The sequence below is a fragment of the Podarcis melisellensis genome (genome assembly GCF_964234715.1).
Source record: "Podarcis melisellensis genome assembly, chromosome: 1".
Classification (NCBI taxonomy): domain Eukaryota; kingdom Metazoa; phylum Chordata; class Lepidosauria; order Squamata; family Lacertidae; genus Podarcis; species Podarcis melisellensis.
In genome coordinates, this window is record NC_138528.1 from 49,477,494 (window position 1) to 49,495,229 (window position 17,736).

General features: G+C 41.0%; 1 protein-coding gene across 4 annotated transcripts in view; it reads right to left on the bottom strand.

Annotated features, from left to right (window-relative positions):
• The window catches only part of CSTPP1 (centriolar satellite-associated tubulin polyglutamylase complex regulator 1), a 145,832-nt gene that overhangs the window by 70,926 nt on the left and 57,170 nt on the right, over positions 1-17,736 (bottom strand). For all 4 annotated transcript variants that reach the window (XM_081901757.1, XM_081901758.1, XM_081901760.1 and 1 more), the window contains one exon: positions 812-942. In XM_081901757.1, the coding sequence (XP_081757883.1) occupies positions 812-942 (131 nt within the window). The remainder of the gene's footprint in view (positions 1-811; positions 943-17,736) is intronic.

The following is a 17,736-nucleotide window of genomic DNA, read 5'->3' on the forward strand; positions in this document are numbered from 1 at the left end:
GTAAAGAGCACCCTCTGTGCCTTAGCCAGCCCTCACCACTGTTGGACAGGCGCTTGCAGGCCAAGCAAGGGAGGGGTGCAGAGGGTGTGCTTCACCCTCCGCACTCACTTAGCCATGTGACGGGGATCTCTGCAGGGGGCGCCTGATTCACACCCCCCCATTGTGTGCCCAGGGCAACGGCCCCCCTGGCACTCCCACATTACGCCAGTGCCACCTCCTAAAAATTCTATCTTTGGAGAAGCTACCCTTCTTTTATGTAAACTTTTAGAGAACACTAGAGCTGCAAGAGACATTGTGCAGACAAATGGGAAGTTCAGAACAAAAGTCTAGACAACAAACTTCTAGTCATCAGTTCTGCTCAAGACACTAACAGAGTGTTAGAGATAGAAAGTGAAAACACACCTCCATTTCCCCCCACGGTTCTGAAGCTTCGCCAGAAGGTCCTCAGAAAGGATGTTCTATTATGGGGTGTAGCTTGAACAACGCGAGTAAGACAACTAAGAGACGTGTGGTGAATGCGGTGGAAGTCTTTTATAATATTTAAACTAAGATTTATATATTGCAGTATTTGAAGCAAGTATTTGGTAATATTCCAGGTTATGAAAAGTACTTTTTCTTTTCTTTTGTCTTTTTTCTATATATTTTTAATTTTTATTTTCTTTCTTTCTTTATTTTTATTAGTTTTCATTTTGGAAGATATGTATATAAGTGTGTTTACAGTGTTATGTATTGTTCCTTGTTTTTCTTTGTTTAATTTCTATTTTTTGAAAAAAATTATATAAATTAATTAAAAAAGAAAAAGAAAACTCACCTCCATTTTTCCCCACGGTTCTGAAGCATCGCCAGAAGGTTCTTAGAAAGGATGCTCTATTATGGGGTGTAGCTTGAACAAAGTTGAATTCTCGGAACAAAATATGAGTTCCTTGGCGTACGCTGTTAAAGCTACAGAGGGAAAATTAAAAAATACGATTGTCAGTCATACCAACAGGAAGCTAACGCTAGCAAAAAAAAGTCAGGTGCCCAACTTAAAGAGCATATACAAAACCCACAGGTTTTTGAAAGAAAAAAAAGTCGCGAAACAGCTGACATCCAACTGCTCACTAGAAGGAGGCTTATATTAGTGCGGCAGATTTCAGACCTCCAATAAGCTGGAGAGCCCTAAACTCAGGACACTTCCAGGCTGTCACAATTTTCAGGTGTGAACTAATAACATACAGGCAAATTATAATTCTGCGTTCAAAGCTGATTTGGTGTCCTTTCACAACAAACTTCTCCCCCTCAAAATTGGACCCTCTGCAATAAGGAAAGTGATGGGGAAAGCACTGGAAAGTGTGGGATAACAATTGCTCCATGCCACATTGTATACCCAGAATGAATGTTGAAAAAACAGCCCATTTCATCTAACCTCCCAACAAACTTGGTGCAAAGTAGTAAGGAAAAATGCTCAATAAGAAGGTAATCTGAAAACAACCTCAGATATTTTTTCCTAAGGATTCATTCGCTAGGTATGTCCAGGAAGAACAAAAGTATCCAATAAATATTTACTTTTGCCAACAGAAACTTGACCGATACCAATGACTTGCAAGAGCATGTTTACCTCTTTTTAGACAAGATCAGTGTACCTTTGGATCATTCCTGTGTAATACAAATTTTGACTTCCAACCCACGTTATTGCTATAAGGACTGGGGTTGGGCTAGATGTTCTTTTGGGATCCCTTCCAGTCTTTGGTAAATCTGAGATTTGCAGAAAAAAACATTTCCAATGTTAGTTAGAGAAGATCCACTGAAATCCATGGGTCTATTCTGGGTATGTCTTAGCTAGGTATCATCCCTTGTCAAGTTTATATGAGATAATAAATGAGAAGTGCTTTGAGTACTGAAAAAGACACAATATGAATGCTATATTCAGTATTCTAAAGGCAAAAATTAAGGCAGTGCATTTACATTAAGAGTGAAGGTACCCCCTGCCCCCCCAAACCCCTGGAACAAACAAACCCATCTTATGTCAGTTTCAGATTTTATAGTTTGAAGCAGGGTGATGGTGGTGATATAACAGGCCTTTCCACAAACAACATACAGGCTGTTTAGCCATGTTCCTGAAATGAATTATATCACTACATAAGCAAAAGATCAGCCCCTAAGAAAATATATGGCCTGCCCTGAACCTGCTAGACATGAGTGTGGCACCAGCAGAATTATCTATCACTGGTTTAATTCATTTTGAGCTGTACTTGCAGCATCATGTTCCAAGAAGTAACATACACTTAAAATATATATATATATATTTTTGTAACTTTTGTCATGGAATCCCTGCATAACTGTAGCAAGACTAAAAAGAGAGGGCTAATGCTTTTCATTAGCAGCTCTGTGTAGGACTTCAATGGATGGGTGGGGAGAAAATGGATGGGTTTCAGAAATTCCTCTTGACCAAATTGACGCTATTCTCTGTAACCAAAGACATTTTCATAATGTCAGACCTGCAAGAGGAAAAAGTTAAGCTTTAATGTCAAGCAACCATTGGTCTGGAATGCGTATAAAAATACTTTCTTAGCTGACACATTCAGCGTGGTGCTTCTTGGCAGACAGGCCACTACAGAAGTAGTGTGAGTACAGTGGTACCTCTCGTTACGAACTTAATTCGTTCCAGAGGTCCGTTCTTAACTTGAAACCGTTCTTAACCTGAGGTACCACTTTAGCAAATGGGGCCTCCCACTGCTGCCGCGCCGCCGTCGCGCGATTTCTCTTCTCATCCTCAGGTAAAGTTCTTAACCCAAGGTACTACTTCCGGGTTGGCGGAGTCTGTAACCCAAAGTGTTTGTAACCCGAGGTACTACTGTATTTCACCTATTCTTCTCTTGACTCCGAGCTGAGAGAAAAATCTACGTATTAAATTTAACCCTCTTCTCTAGTTTAAAATGTAACCAAATGCTTTTGATTGATTGATTAGCATGCGATTAGTGAGATCACAAGCTCGTTTATACAAAGGGCTGTGGGGTTTGCTTTGAGAGCATAGTAACGTGGATGATACCTGCAGCATCAATTCCAGTACAGCACTGTTGTGAAACAGGAAAACTTGCTTCCTCTCCAACAGAGAACAAAGGGCTGCCTAAATGAGAACAAATAAATATGCTTCTTTGGAACTCATGTCAATTATCATGCTGTGAATTACATTCTACACCTCTAGCAAGGTTTTAGCTAAGTTAGCAAGGGTTTTAAAGTATTATTGTATTTTCTTATATGCCTGATGGTATATTCTGTTCTTTCCCTCTCATAAATATTCTTCCCTCCCTTAAAATATTATCTGTTTTGCTCTGAGTTAATCAGAAGCTTGGCTTAAGGTGGTGGGGAGAAGCCCTGAGCATGGTGTCAGTGTGAAAGACTATGTGTACACGAAAGATTGTGAATGGGTTTGTAAGAAGCATGAATTAAACAAAAATGTCCCTTGAAGTAGATCTGGCTGAGAGCAGGACTTGGGGTCCTTGAATTTATGACAGACGTCAGCTCAAAATTTCCAAAATAAAGGATACTTTGAAGTAAGGTTATCTGTGTATGGCACTGTAATGTCCAAAATGAGGCACATCTGTTATGTTCTGCAAAGCTGTGATGTTTGTGAGTTAGGAGAACTCTTTGAAATAAGGGCCATCTGGTAACCTGACAGTTTTACTTCCAAGGTCTCTTGCTCTATTACAAAACTTCAATATATAGGAGTTGTGAACACTGCAGGGCAATGTCATTTAATAAGCTTTTTTTGGTATCTTCTTTGTTTCTTTTCAGAAGGATCTTAGAAGTCAGCAATATCAAGTTTCATGTACGTCTGAAAGTGCCCTTCTAAGATGCTATTAAAGTTCAATGTGCAAATTAAATAGAAACATTGATACAAATAAAATGAAAAACAGAGGAACAATAAAAGGTCCCTTCACTAAAAGTGGATTCATCTGTGCGTGTCCCTGTTCTTCTTTTAAGCTTGGCAAATGTTTCAAATCCTCCAGAGAGATCATGAAAGCATTCCCCCTAGGACAGCAGCTTAGTGACTCTCCCGAGAGAGAATTAGTGAAAAGATTCATATTCTTGGCGGGGGCAGATTGTCTCCATAGGTAGCTGCTTCACAGTAACTAAAATCTATTGGCTAACTGGATATTGTTTTAGTCCTTTAGCATTTCATAGTACAGTACCCATTTAAAATGCCTAGTACATTTATGCTTAGTTACAAGCCAGGCTCTCTCCAGGTAACTTCCAATAAGCTTATCAAGCATTCCCTGAAACGTTACTTAATTTCCCCCAAAAAAATTACAAAAAAAGGCTAAGCTAAACATTTTTCTTTGGATATAATGAGCAGACTTAGCTACCAATGCGTACAGACACTTGGTTAGCACTATTTTTAATGCATTAAAAATGTTGCCCAGTGGTCCAATAATGCACTAAAGCAACAGCAAGTTTTCTTCAAGATACAACTAGATTTTGATTCCCCCACCCTTTCAACAACTTGTTATTTTTAGGCAACTGCTGCTGGACGATTATGAATTCCTTTATAATTATCAGGTACTGTTGGTGCTCCACAAATCAGAGGAAGACATGAGTTGTTACATGGTGGAAGATGACAAGATAAAGAGACAACCAAAATCATACTACAATGCCCCAAAGGCCTGATTCAAAGCCCAGTAAAGCCAACAAAAAGCTCAAAATTATTTTGCTAACTTTGGATCAGGTTCCAGAAGCACGAAAATTGTTTAATCATAGAGTGCTATAGCTCTGTATTTAAAAATATATAGCTATAATGTTACTTTGACATCTGATGATCTCAAGATTACTATTTTAATTTATTATAATCTAGGTGTTGCAGAGCTCCAAAGCATCTGTTAAAGGAGCTGTCATAATGCATATTATTAAAATAAAATAAAAATGACTGTTCATCCACCACTCTGCCTTTAACTGTGCATGTAGTGCATAGACAATGACCCAGTTTGCATTTCATGGTGGACCATAGTTAATGGTTAACAGAGAATGCAGAGATTCACTCTTCCCCTAGTACAAGGAGAAGCCACAAAACATGATTCCTGGGCTTAGAAGTACATCTGAAACAAAGACTTGGTTTGTTTTGCTAAAAGTAAGCATGGTCAGTAAGCAAAGAACAAACCTTGACTTACATCATTGCTGCTGTATACGGTTATTCCCAAATCAAGACAAACTGTGGTTAATCTCAAATATGTTTTTGGAGGAAATTAAACAATAATTCATGAAGTCTGCTTGTTTACCTAAACCATAATTAAGATTATCCACCGTTTCAGATTCAGATGTAACAGTTCAGTGAGGTTAACTGAAAATGGAAGTGAATGTGTTCCGATTTTCGGACAGCTGTATTGGAGGGAGGAGAAGGGAGGGAGGAATTCATGCGCCTGAATCTTTGGCTTATGAAGATAAAGCATAGTTTGGCATTGTGGCCATGCCAAGCCAATGTGTGGTGTGAAAGGCCAAAGACTGGTACTCCTCATTCGGTTTATTTTTATTTTGGACACCAAAACCCCCAAAATAATGTTTAGAGGTCATCTTGCCTTTGTGGCAAGCAGCTAAATACCATGTTCTGGACAGATCAGGGGGGAAACTGTTTTCCTAGCCCAACAGCTTATACTACTAGTTGTTGTTTACTGTGCAGTATTAGGATGTCTCGGGAGTACAAAACGGATGGAATATGGCTGAAAGAGAATTACAGGGGAGAAGGCACAAGAGCCATGCCAAGTCTTGGTTTTCCATGGGCTAGTTAAAGGCCTGAAGAATTCTAGTACACCATTTTAGAACTAGTGACCAATAAGTGAGGACTTGGTGAAGAAGTTGTAGTCTAAAGATGATTCTAGCATGTTTTGTGAACCACCCTCCAAAGTAGGCTGCTGGCCATGCCATGTCTTTCTTTTGTTTGGCTAGCACTTTCAAATTATCCTCAGATTTATCAGTTAAGTTTCTTGGGAGGAAAGATCATGCCAGCAGAACTCCCAGATCCTGCTAGGTGAACTTCAGCTCATTTTTTTCACATGGAAAGAATAAAATCCCCACAGAAAAAGCGTTCTATGTACGAATAAAAAGATCAACATGCAAGTTATACATTATTTTCAACACAGAAACACAGAAATTCCCTTTAAGATCTGCTGGAATACTCGGGAGAGGAATTCATCACATTGGACTGGAAAAGGACCATTTTGGACATTTAATAATAATAATTCAAGAGCTACTTTTAGACTTTTTGAGTGGAAGGTGAATTGGAGATGCCTGGGATAAAAGATTGAGAAAGCAACACCTAGCAGATTGAGAAGCAGCTATATAACATAGCCAGACGTTTCCTGCAGTGCATGCTTTGAATATTTTGAATAATTATTACTATAATAATTGGCAGACAGAGAATCAGAAGCTCCTCCTCCTTTTCTTTTCTTTTCTTTTCTTCTCTTTCTTTAGTTTAGATTTATTATATCTTATTTCTTTATGATTTCTAACTCAGGCTTTACTGCTGTTGATTTTTGAAGTCCCCTATTTTGGATTAATGAAGATACACACAGGAAGGTGATAATAGATGGAAGATGAAGGGTTCTGTGTGAGAGGCAGGGAGCGAGGCTGGGAGAAGAAGGAGAAACTCCCAGGTGAGAGCTGGGAGGGTTCACTTTGCTGTGTGTGGAAAAATTGTGCTTATTTATTCTGCGTTTCTTATCCCTTCACTTCTCTATTTTTTTCTTTTCTTATTCTTGTTTTTCTTGATCCTCTTTCTTTATACAGTGGTACCTCGGTTTACGAACTTAATCCGTTCCAGAAGTCCATTCTTAAACCGAAACCATTCTTAAACCGAGGCTCGCTTTCCCTAATGAGGCTTCCCGCCGCCGGTGCCCTTCCACCTTTTGGATTCCATTCGTAGACAAAGGTAAAGTTTGCAAACTGGGACACTACTTCCGTTTTGTGGAGTTTGTGAACCAAATAGTTCATAAAAAGGGCTGTTCTTAAACCGAGGCACCGCTGTATTAGCTTGGCTTTTGTCATATTTTATGTTGAAAACTTTTAATAATAATAAAAAATTCCCCATCAGAATTGTTTTACATTTGAAGCAATGCTAAAACCTATAAACTGGTTGTGTATTTCAGTTCAAAACTCAATGTTAGTATTGGGCGGGGGAGGTTAGGGAAGAATTGCCTTTAAATAGAACCAATTTCTTCCTTTAGTCTATAGGTATTGTGCCTACAGGTGTGACCCTTAAAAAGAATGACAGGCACTGCTTAGTTGTCAGATCTTCCTTGCCCCATGCTGCTTGGTCCTCCTCAAAACCACTCAGGGGAGACAGGAAAATTAGCACACTGAGCTGAAGGTTACCATGGACACAATTCCTGACTTGTCTACTTGCAGCGGCAATTAAAACTAAAGCCCTCATTAGTACTCTAATAGACTTCAAGCACATGCATTTCACTCAGAGGTTTTGCTGGGTTGATGGGCAATCCCTTCAATAGCAATAGTTGCCTTTCACATCACAGAAATGTCCATTTGAAACAAAAAAAGGCCTGTACTTAGAGACCTTGCCTTTACATGCCCCACCGAAGCCAAAGCAGACAGGAATCTTCCTAGGATGCCAGGACTGGGAAAGACGTGCCTTGCAGCATACTTGCTCTATGCTTGCAGGATGGGCATGTATGTACACATGAGTAAGACAGAGCAAAGGACAAGGAAGTAGCAAAGCCCCAAAGCTCTCTGAGAAGGATGTGTTGGGAATGCTGGTACTCAGGTGCTGCTTCTCTGAACACAGAGCGAGAGCTCAATAGAGCATTGTCTTCTGGGTAATTACATTGAGGCAGCCTGCCAGGGTTTTGAAACTTTCATTTGAGCAAGGCGGGGGGGGGGCACACAGACTTTGGACTTTTTGATAGGTTGTAAAAGTCCTGGGATGCTATGGAAACATCCGACTAGAGAGGCCAACCAACACCACTACTTGCCCCATGTTAGCTGGAAATCTAAGCAGCAGGAGAGACTCCACAAGCCCTTATGGAGTTTGCCCCCCGCCCAATGGCGGAGGCGGCAGTGGGGCATTTGGCCTCAGGTGTTGAAACACCTTGGGCTGCCCCTGTTTGGAGGTACTCAGGAGGAGTGGCTGTGGAGTGTCCTCAAAGATCAGAGTGACTGCTGAGGGGAGTCTTCCCACCCGTTCCCCAAGCCTGGGAAAAGGGCTGCTCCTGAAGTCACGCTGAGCTTTGGGGACACTCCAAAGTCATTGATTCTGAGCACCTCTGAAGCACAGCATGGGATCAGAGACAACCCCCTGCCCATCTCTCACTTTACACTCCCCACAAATGCATTTGCTAAGTTAACAAAATACATCCTTGTCACTGGTGGAGGCCAGTCATGTTTATGGATTCCTGCAACAAGGATACAGTACTTGACTTTGCTCTTCCCTTTTGGTGATAACAGTCACACTACACATTTGAAACTCTTCTCCTTGTATGTTTATAAGCCTACTGGCAAGAAAGCATGCAAAGGCACTCATGCTGGCATCCAACACACACCAGTTTGAGATATACTAGTCTTTCACAAAGTTATAGCTGCTGGATGGACAGGACCTTTTTCAGAATTAAATGATACAGACAACAGTGTTGCCCATTACAACCCTCTCTTAGTTCCTTTTTTCTTGCTGCCCCTATTTCAGATCAGGAGGTACAACAGCGAAGTAGGTCAGTTATTTAATACCCTAATCTCTCAAATCAGAGCTTGCACGATTTTCCTGTGTTGAATTATTGGGCCACTATGTTTAAAAACAAAAGAAGGAAAGAAGGAAAGAAGGAAAGAAGGAAAGAAAGAAAGAAAGAAAGAAAGAAAGAAAGAAAGAAAGAAAGAAAGAGACTTTAAAAAACAACAGAGGCCTTTTGATCAGAGTAGCGTAGTACAGCTTGCTGTAACTCAAGCTGGCCATTCTTATGTAGCAGGAATTAAGGACTCCCCCTGCCAGGCAGAGCCCTATTAAAAGACAATGGCTGTTTGAAAAGGATAAGCAAGCTGATATGGATATAATAGGCCACATATAGCGCGTCCTTTCTACTCTGAAATAAAGCATTTTAGAGTTATGAGTTGGGAAATCCAGTATGCTGGGAGATAGACCTATCCTATAAAAGGCTAAGTCGCCATGGAGAAATGCTTGGAGGTAGCTCGGGGGAGAAGGAAACAGTTCACAGCAACACATCAACAGTTAAGAATTAGTGCTTTCAAGTGCTATGTGCTGCTTGATATAGTCCAAATCACCGCAATGCTGTGTAACTGACAGAGACATCCAGCCTTCCACATTCTTATCAGAGCCGAAAACCTACTGTGAGGAACAGTGGAAGATTACTTGATCATCTAATGATCATTGATAGTTCTGGGAAAGCAGAGCCAAAATTAAATTACATTACATTCCCAAGAGTATCAGCTTCCTCTGGGTTTTTTTTAAAGTGCCACTACAGCCCAAGTCACAGAGACATTTAACCCTCCCCTCTATGCTTCACTGGCTATAGGACAGAGTGAAAATACCCTATTATATGTTGCATAGGAAGGTTGAAGTATCCACAGCTTCATGCCTCTGTTTCCCTCATCTATAAAATGAAGTCAAAACCTTACCTTGTAGCCTTGGATGGAATATATTCCTTGTTTGCGGAATATATTCCTTGCCTGAAGTTCCCTCAAGGGCCAGGATAGTAACTTTCATGGGGGAAAAGATGATTAACAAGGACATTGTAAAACATCTCTTGTTTCTTTCAAGAAAGTGACCCAGAGAAAAAGTAGTCATACTGTTTTACAGGTGCAAAACCAGCCACATGATAGGTTGCAATCAGTTATGATCCACCACCGCCATTTTGTAATGCAACACAGCTGGACTGATCTCCCCAAGGGCAGATTTTGCTGTAACATTTTTCTTTCACTTGCAAATACACATTTAAAAAATGTTTATGATGAAATGCAAAATCCATATGGGAGAAAGATCTACGAGCAAGAGCAAACAAGAGTTCTCATGTTTACGGACTCTATCTGCAAAACCCATGTGGATTCTGCATTCCGATGTGACGGTTTTCACATTTATTTTTCCACAAAGAAAAAAACGATGTTGGAATCATCCTTCAGTTTCCTACAGGGTATGTTTTGCAATGGAAGGGTAGCCAGTATTTGATGGAAATTCCCATCTTCAGCGGAAGACATTCCAGGAAATTTCTTTAATAAAAACAAAACAAGAAACAACAAGCTGAATCGGTGTTCTATTCTGACCTTTATTCTATATGTGCCCCTTAAAAAAAAAAGCTAAACACTAGCTAGAAAGCAGGTAAAGCAAGGCATTTAGGAATAATCAGAGCTCAAAGAAAAGAAATATATAGAACTGAATACTTCATATTTGAGCTCTTAATGTTTTCTGAATATTCTTCTGGTTTCTGGGGCAGAACTTCCAAATGAATCTGAACAGGGAGAGATAACCAAGAACAGGAAAGATTTCCTTTGGCTGCAAACAGTGAGGGCTTCCCAACTTTTTTTGACCAGGAAATCAAAGGAAATGCCATGGGCATCCAAAAACAATAATTTCACAGGGGAAAACCCCAATAAGGCTCAGAATTCCCACCCACCAAAAAAGACAGGCCAAACAAATGAAACTCAGGCCAAAAAAATAATTAGGCAGGCTTCCCCCTCCAAAAAACAACCCCTCATTCAAAAAACATTGAGGGGCCAGGAAGCTTTGGAAAACACCAAAGTTGGTGTCTAGGTCATCATACAATACATGGAGCTATTCACACATTAAATAACAATAAACCCATTATGTACCATCATGTATACCTTAGCATGGTTCTTCAGGCAACCCCAGCTCTCTGAAAAGCATACATCAGAAAAATCTGCTTCTCCCCCACCCCACCCCATGCAAGGGCATCGTCTGAGCAGACTCTGGAACCAATACAAATGCTTTTACAATTTATTTCTTTTTTATACAAACTGTGCCTCCCAATATGCACATGACCTGATGTGTGAAGAGGCCTTCCTTGTTACATTAGTGTGTTGGCTGCAGTGTGTAGGTATATCGCGTGAATGGTCCCCACGCTTCTTTCCAGGGCTGGAAAGTGGTTAGTTTAACTTCCAGTTTGCTAGTAAAACTGAAGTACTGTGTTGCGAAATAATGCATGTCTAAAAAGTGTGTCGCCGACATAAAAAGTTTGGAAAGCTCTGGCCTAAACTGTGAAACTCTCTGTCATGGGAGATCCATCAGGCCCTCTTTGATGGGTTTCCAATACCACTTCATGACTGTACTGGCCTGTCAGACTTTTGAAATCACTGTGCCTACTCTCTCACACACCTTGACATTGTTTTGAATGGGCTGTCCTTCATTCAGTTAATGGCTGTTTTTTAAACTTGTTGGTTTTTTCATTGTTGCTATTAGTTACCTTGGGTGTTTCAATCTGAAAGGCACTACAGTGGTACCTCGGGTTAAGAACTTAATTCGTTCCGGAGGTCCGTTCTTAACCTGAAATTGTTCTTAACCTGAGGTACCACTTTAGCTAATGGGGCCTCCTGCTGCTGCCACACGATTTCTGTTCTCATCCTGAAGCAAAGTTCTTAACCCAAGGTACTATTTCTGGGTTAGCAGAGTCTGTAACCTGAAATGTTTGTCACCTGAAGCATCTGTAACCCGTACAGTGGTACCTCAGGTTACAGACGCTTCAGGATACAGACTCTGCTAACCCAGAAATAGTACCTTGGGTTAAGAACTTTGCTTCAGGATGAGAACAGAAATCGCACGGCAGCAGCGCAGTGCGGCAGCAGTAGGAGGCCCCATTAGCTAAAGTGGTACCTCAGGTTAAGAACAATTTCAGGTTAAGAACGGACCTCCAGAACGAATTAAGTTCTTAACCCGAGGTAACACTGTATATAAAAGCCTGGTTTGCCCATAACAGGAAGCTATAGTCAGAAAGAAACTATGGCTTACTGTGAATGAGTAGAATGCTGGTGCCCTACTCCGCCCTGCTGCCTTCTGGGAGAAACAAATGAGGCTTAGATTAGTGTTACGTGCAAACCAACCCTCGTGGTTTGCTTCTCTCCAAACAAACTTTTTTACCAGCAGCTATTTGGCATTTTATTTAATTTGGGGTTAAGTGACTTAACCTTCCAAACAAATTGTTCAAGGCTTTTGAATTCCAAAAGATTAAATTTGACTGTCCACTAAGTAAGCCATGATCTTCTATATACGATCTTTCATGCAACAGAAAAGGTCAGTCGCTATTGCTGAAGGGTTTTCTTTAAAACATTCCATTTGAAGTTGTCCTAGAGTTTTGCACAGCGGCAGGGGAGTCCCACTATTCAATGCAATTCTGATTGACATGTTGTTGTTTAGTCGTTTAGTCATGTCCAACTCTTCATGACCCCATGGACCAGAGCATGCCAGGCACTCCTGTCTTCCACTGCCTCCTGCAGTTTAGTCAAACTCATGTTAGTGGCTTCGAGAACACTGACCAACGATCTCATCCTCTGTTGTCCCCTTCTCCTCGTGTCCTCCATCTTTCCCAACATCAGGGTCTTTTCCAGGGAGTCCTCTCTTCTCATGAGGTAGCCAAAGTATTGGAGCCTCAGCTTCAGGATCTGTCCTTCCAGTGAGCACTCAGGGCTGATTTCCTTCAGAATGGATAGGTTTGATCTTCTTGCAGTCCATGGGACTCTCAAGAGTCTCCTCCAGCACCATAATTCAAAAGCATAAATTCTTCAGCGATCAGCCTTCGTTATGGTCCAGCTCTCACTCCCATACATCACTACTGGGAAAACCATAGCTTTAACTTATACAGATCTTTGTCGGCAAGGTGATGTCTCTGCTTTTTAAGATGCTGTCTAGGTTTGTCATTGCTTTTCTCCCAAGAAGCAGGCGTCTTTTAATTTTGTGACTGCTGTCACCATCTGCAGTGATCATGGAACCCAAGAAAGTAAAATCTCTCACTGCCTCCATTTCTTCCCCTTCTATTTGCCAGGAGGTGATGGGACCAGTGGCCATGATCTTAGTTTTTTTGATGTTAAGCTTCAGACCATATTTTGCACTCTCCTCTTTCACCTTCATTAAAAGGTTATTTAATTCCTCCTCACTTTCTGCCATCAAGGTTGTGTCATCTGCATTTCTGAGGTTGTTGATATTTCTTCCGGCAATCCTAATTCCAGTTTGGAATTCATCCAGTCCAGCCTTTCGCATGATGAATTCTGCATATAAGTTAAATAAGCAGGGAGACAATATACAGCCTTGTCGTACTCCTTTCCCAATTTTGAACCAATCAGTTGTTCCATATCCAGTTCTAACTGTAGCTTCTTGACCCACATAAAGATTTCTCAGGAGACAGATGAGGTGATCAGGCACTCCCATTTCTTTAAGAACTTGCCATAGTTTACTGTGGTCGACACAGACAAATGTTTTTGATCGACATACACAAGCACTAAATTTCTTGCAGCTCTCCTTCTGGCGAAAGATGGGGTGTGGAAGGGGAAATGATGTTTGTGTTACTTTTAATTATTATATTGAACTAGTTGTCAAGCTAGCTGAAGAAGGGGATTTGGTACCAAAATGATTGTATCTGATAAATAAAACAGAGGTACGGGTGTGGGGGTGGGAAATCATTTATTATCTGCATCCAACTTACGGTATAGCAAGGAAAGGAAAGGCTATTGGCTGGCTACTAGTAAAATTGAATACCAGTGTAGAGAAAAAGGGCAAATTAATTCATCATGTGTCGAGTCTCCATTGTCTACTAACTGTGGAACAGAATTAATGGCAGCAAGACAATCTAACAGTGCTTGGGACCAAAGAACAGCAGAGCCCCATGTGCACAACCCCCCACCCCCAAATATATTATTGCTTGCATTTTGAATATCCCCAGCCATAACTCTGCAACGACGTATGAATAATACAAAATTTAAATACATATATGCACTTGCATTGCATTGCAAATATAATATTTTTCTTTTGGCTCAAACTCTTAACAGCTCACACATCCTAGATGCCATTAAAAGAATTGCAAACATTTATGCATAAAACATCATGTTTTGGGGAAGTTCGCTGAAGAGCTCCTGCTGAGATGGAAATCAGTCTTGCCCTTCATCTCTAAAATGAGAACAGTGACTTCTCTCACAGGGCTGTTGCAAGGATGAACAAAATAAGGACTTTAAAAGCCTCTTGCATATTAAAGAAGCAACATTCAGAAAAATAACAATCCCCAAACTGATGGAATTTTGCTTCCGCTATGATTGTGATTTACCATCATGATTAACCTACATATGCTGGTTTACTTTTCTTGCTTTGAATCACTTTACTTGTTTCAAGAGATATACTTTGGGAAGGAGGGAGGGTCAGTCCTAAGGAATGCTAGGCTGGCAAGGCTCTTGGACAAATATAAGATAATATTAAATCCACTTCTGCCATTCTAGTATACCATAGTGGTATAAGTGTGAAAGATCCCAGTTCAAATCCACCTTAGGCCCCAACTCAGCAGGGGACCTTAGGCAAACTATTATTTTCTTAGCTTCAGTGTTCCCATATGCAAAATGGGAATAACACTGGCCTACCTTATGAAAGCACTGAACTTCACTGAAATGTTAGATGTGAAATGCTTTGAACCATTAAATATGTTGTATAAATGCTGTTTTATTCTTAAAACAATGGCAGAGGTCATCTGAAGCATTAAGAGCACTTTAAGTGAAAAGTCTCTGCCTCTTTAGGGATTTTCAGTATCTGTGAATTTAGATAGAAACATTTTTAAGGAATGATGTAAAATCCCAGTGAGACACCTGCTTCATTTTCAGACAAATTTAGCTACAAAACATTTTTACACAGTTCGATGTTTAGGTCTTTGGTGGGAGAGGATATCAAGAGGCACTCCAGAGATGCTGCAGATTTGCTGGTGTATATTCACATAAGTGTTGTTGTTTTTCTTGTTTTGAGGGAATATGCTCAGGTCTCTAAACTTAATAACGATGGGATTAAATCCACACCATCAACACAGCTAAAACCTCTGGGTTGCACATTCCAAGAAGGAATGTCAAATTCTCCCCCCCCCCAAAAAAAACCACCCTATTCCAGTATCTAAGCAGCATTTTGGATGTGGGAAGAGAGGTATTCAAGGACAAATGACTTTATTCCAATGTAAACAAGCTCTGGATTCTAGGAAGGTTGGGAAATAAATCCCAAGCACTCCCTCTACAAGGCAGCCACTCAAGCTAGAATCTGAGCACTACTGATCAGACTGGTTTAAAATATTGTGGTCCTCTCCATTAAGCTAAAATATCCAGTCATTCACTCAACAGTAATTTTATATAGCTCTCCACAGAGTTCACCAACACTTCCACACCCAAGTAGTTAACAATAACATCAGGCAAGAGGCATCCTAAAACTGAGAATAAAAATAGCTTCATGTCAGACTTCCTACGGTTCATGTTATTCCTCACAGAGGAGTGGTGATCTGAATATTTCATTCGCCATCTTCAGGTATCCTTGTTAGGTGTTAAGCAAGGCAGTAGATGGGGGTTGTGAGGATGAGTGGGCTAACTCTGCCCCACCATTGCTCACCTCCATGAGCTGGAGAATGAACTTCTGAAGTGGGGCCACTCTTGTACTCATGCAAACGCTCCATGCATTTCAGAAAAATGATTTCCCATAGTGTCTCGCTGCTGAGATATCATAGCTCAAGAAGTCAGATTATAGGAGGCTGTCCACTTCAGACATCTGCCTTTCAGCTTAAAGAGGATGACAAGAATGGTGGCTGGGGGACTGAAGTTAGTGCACTTACCCTTATGTCCCCCTTGCATGCTAACACCCAACAGGAACACCTGAAGGAGATTATTGTCAAATTACTTACCCAGAACTCTTCCTTAGGGCATACATTATGCAAGCAAGAAAAACAGCCATTCCATTCCTTGCAAAATGGAAGGGTTGTGCCAATAGATGTCACTTTCTTGCTCTATTCAGAGCAGAGCAGATGACAAGCAGAAACTGAACAGCCCCACCATACCATGTAGAAGATATGCAACTATTCATCCTGATGCATTTTACTGTTTATTCTGAAGGCACAGAACACCAGCTTTGGCTCACTGAGCACAAGTAAGTGGCTCCCAAGAGCAGGGTGGTCAGAAGATGTCAACATGCCAGCCTTTTCCCTACATTTAGATTAAATCCTCGTCACATTTTATCAGCAGAAAGGAAAGCCCAATTAGTGGAAGGAAGAGAATATGCTTACAGCTCCACATCTCTGGCTACCAATTACAGGAAAGCACAACTAGCCAAAAGAAATGAAGACTCGGTGGATACTATTCCAGTAAACCTCACATATATAAAAACCCACTCAGATACTATGCTTCAGTATTTTATTCTGAAAGTAATGAACAAATCTACTAGAAGTAAATCTAAAGCTAGGCAGCTAGCTGAGAGTCTGCAAATATGGCAATCTTTGAGCTTCTGCCAACCTGTTACCATCTTCTGACTGCGTGCCCCATCCATCTTATTTTTGCCAAGCAAAAACCTAAAACTAGTATAACTTCATCAATTCACTTAGAGTCTTCAACAAGCTCTATGCATCCAGCTTTATGATGTTACAATAGATCTTTGGCAGCTGTGAACTGGCAAGAGTAGCTGAAGTAGTAATGCCATCTGGCTGCTATTGGCTCAGCAGCAGTGACGTCAGGCAAATGCTTGATCAACATTTCTCTCTCCTTTCTTGGTCATACATAAGCGCCTCCTCACTCCACTTCTCATCTACTGTGATTTCACAGCCCAAAATTCCAGGAAGGGCCTTGCAAATCAGGGTTTGCAATGGCCTTGCATTATTCTGAACCCATGAGCAAGCGAAAGAGAGGAAAAGAGGAATGGGCTTGCACACAAACCAGTGGCCAGCTGCCTTAACCCTGGTGACTTCAACCATATATCTGAACCAGGTCCCAGGATTGGAGCCAGAGTGTAGGTTGCACACAGAACAAGAACTGATTCACCTATAAACAGAAAACTTCTGGAGCCTACAGAGTCCAGCTGGCTCTTGCTTCTCTAAATCCAGGTAGTGGCTGCTGCCTGCTAAGCCAGTCAGGCACTTGTCACATTCTGATGGGTTCTGAGAGGGTTTCCTAATATTAGGGAATTGATGGGACATTGCAGAATCAACCTTTTAGTGCATAGAATACCTATTATACTGAAATGGGAGTTTATTACTACAATGTTCTTCCTTCCTTCCTTCCTTCCTTCCTTCCTTCCTTCCTAGTGCATGCATTTGGTAACAGACACAGAAAGAGCTATGAATATGCTTCTTGTGAGCACAAGCAATGGTATAGTGCCCTGGTAAAATATACTCAAGATGAAAGATACTAAACAAACACACCATATCCCTAAACTCTGAGCCAAAACTTCCACATCCTGCTTGAGGGCCGGATCCGGCCCAATCGCCTTCTAAATCCAGCCTGCGGACGGTCTGGGAATCAGTGTGTTTTTACATGAGTAGAATGTGTGCTTTTATTTAAAATGCATCTCTGGGTTATTTGTGGGGCATAGGAATTCATTCATTATTATTTTTCAAAATATAGTCCGGCCCCCCACAAGGTCTGAGGGACAGTGGACTGGCCCCCTACTGAAAAGTTTGCTGACCCCTGTTCTTGAGTGAACAGGAGGATCTGCTGCAGGATCCACCTTTAGTTGCAACCCTATGCACAATATCTTGGGTGTATGTCCCGGTATCACGTCTTTCTTTCTGTATAACACTGGGATAT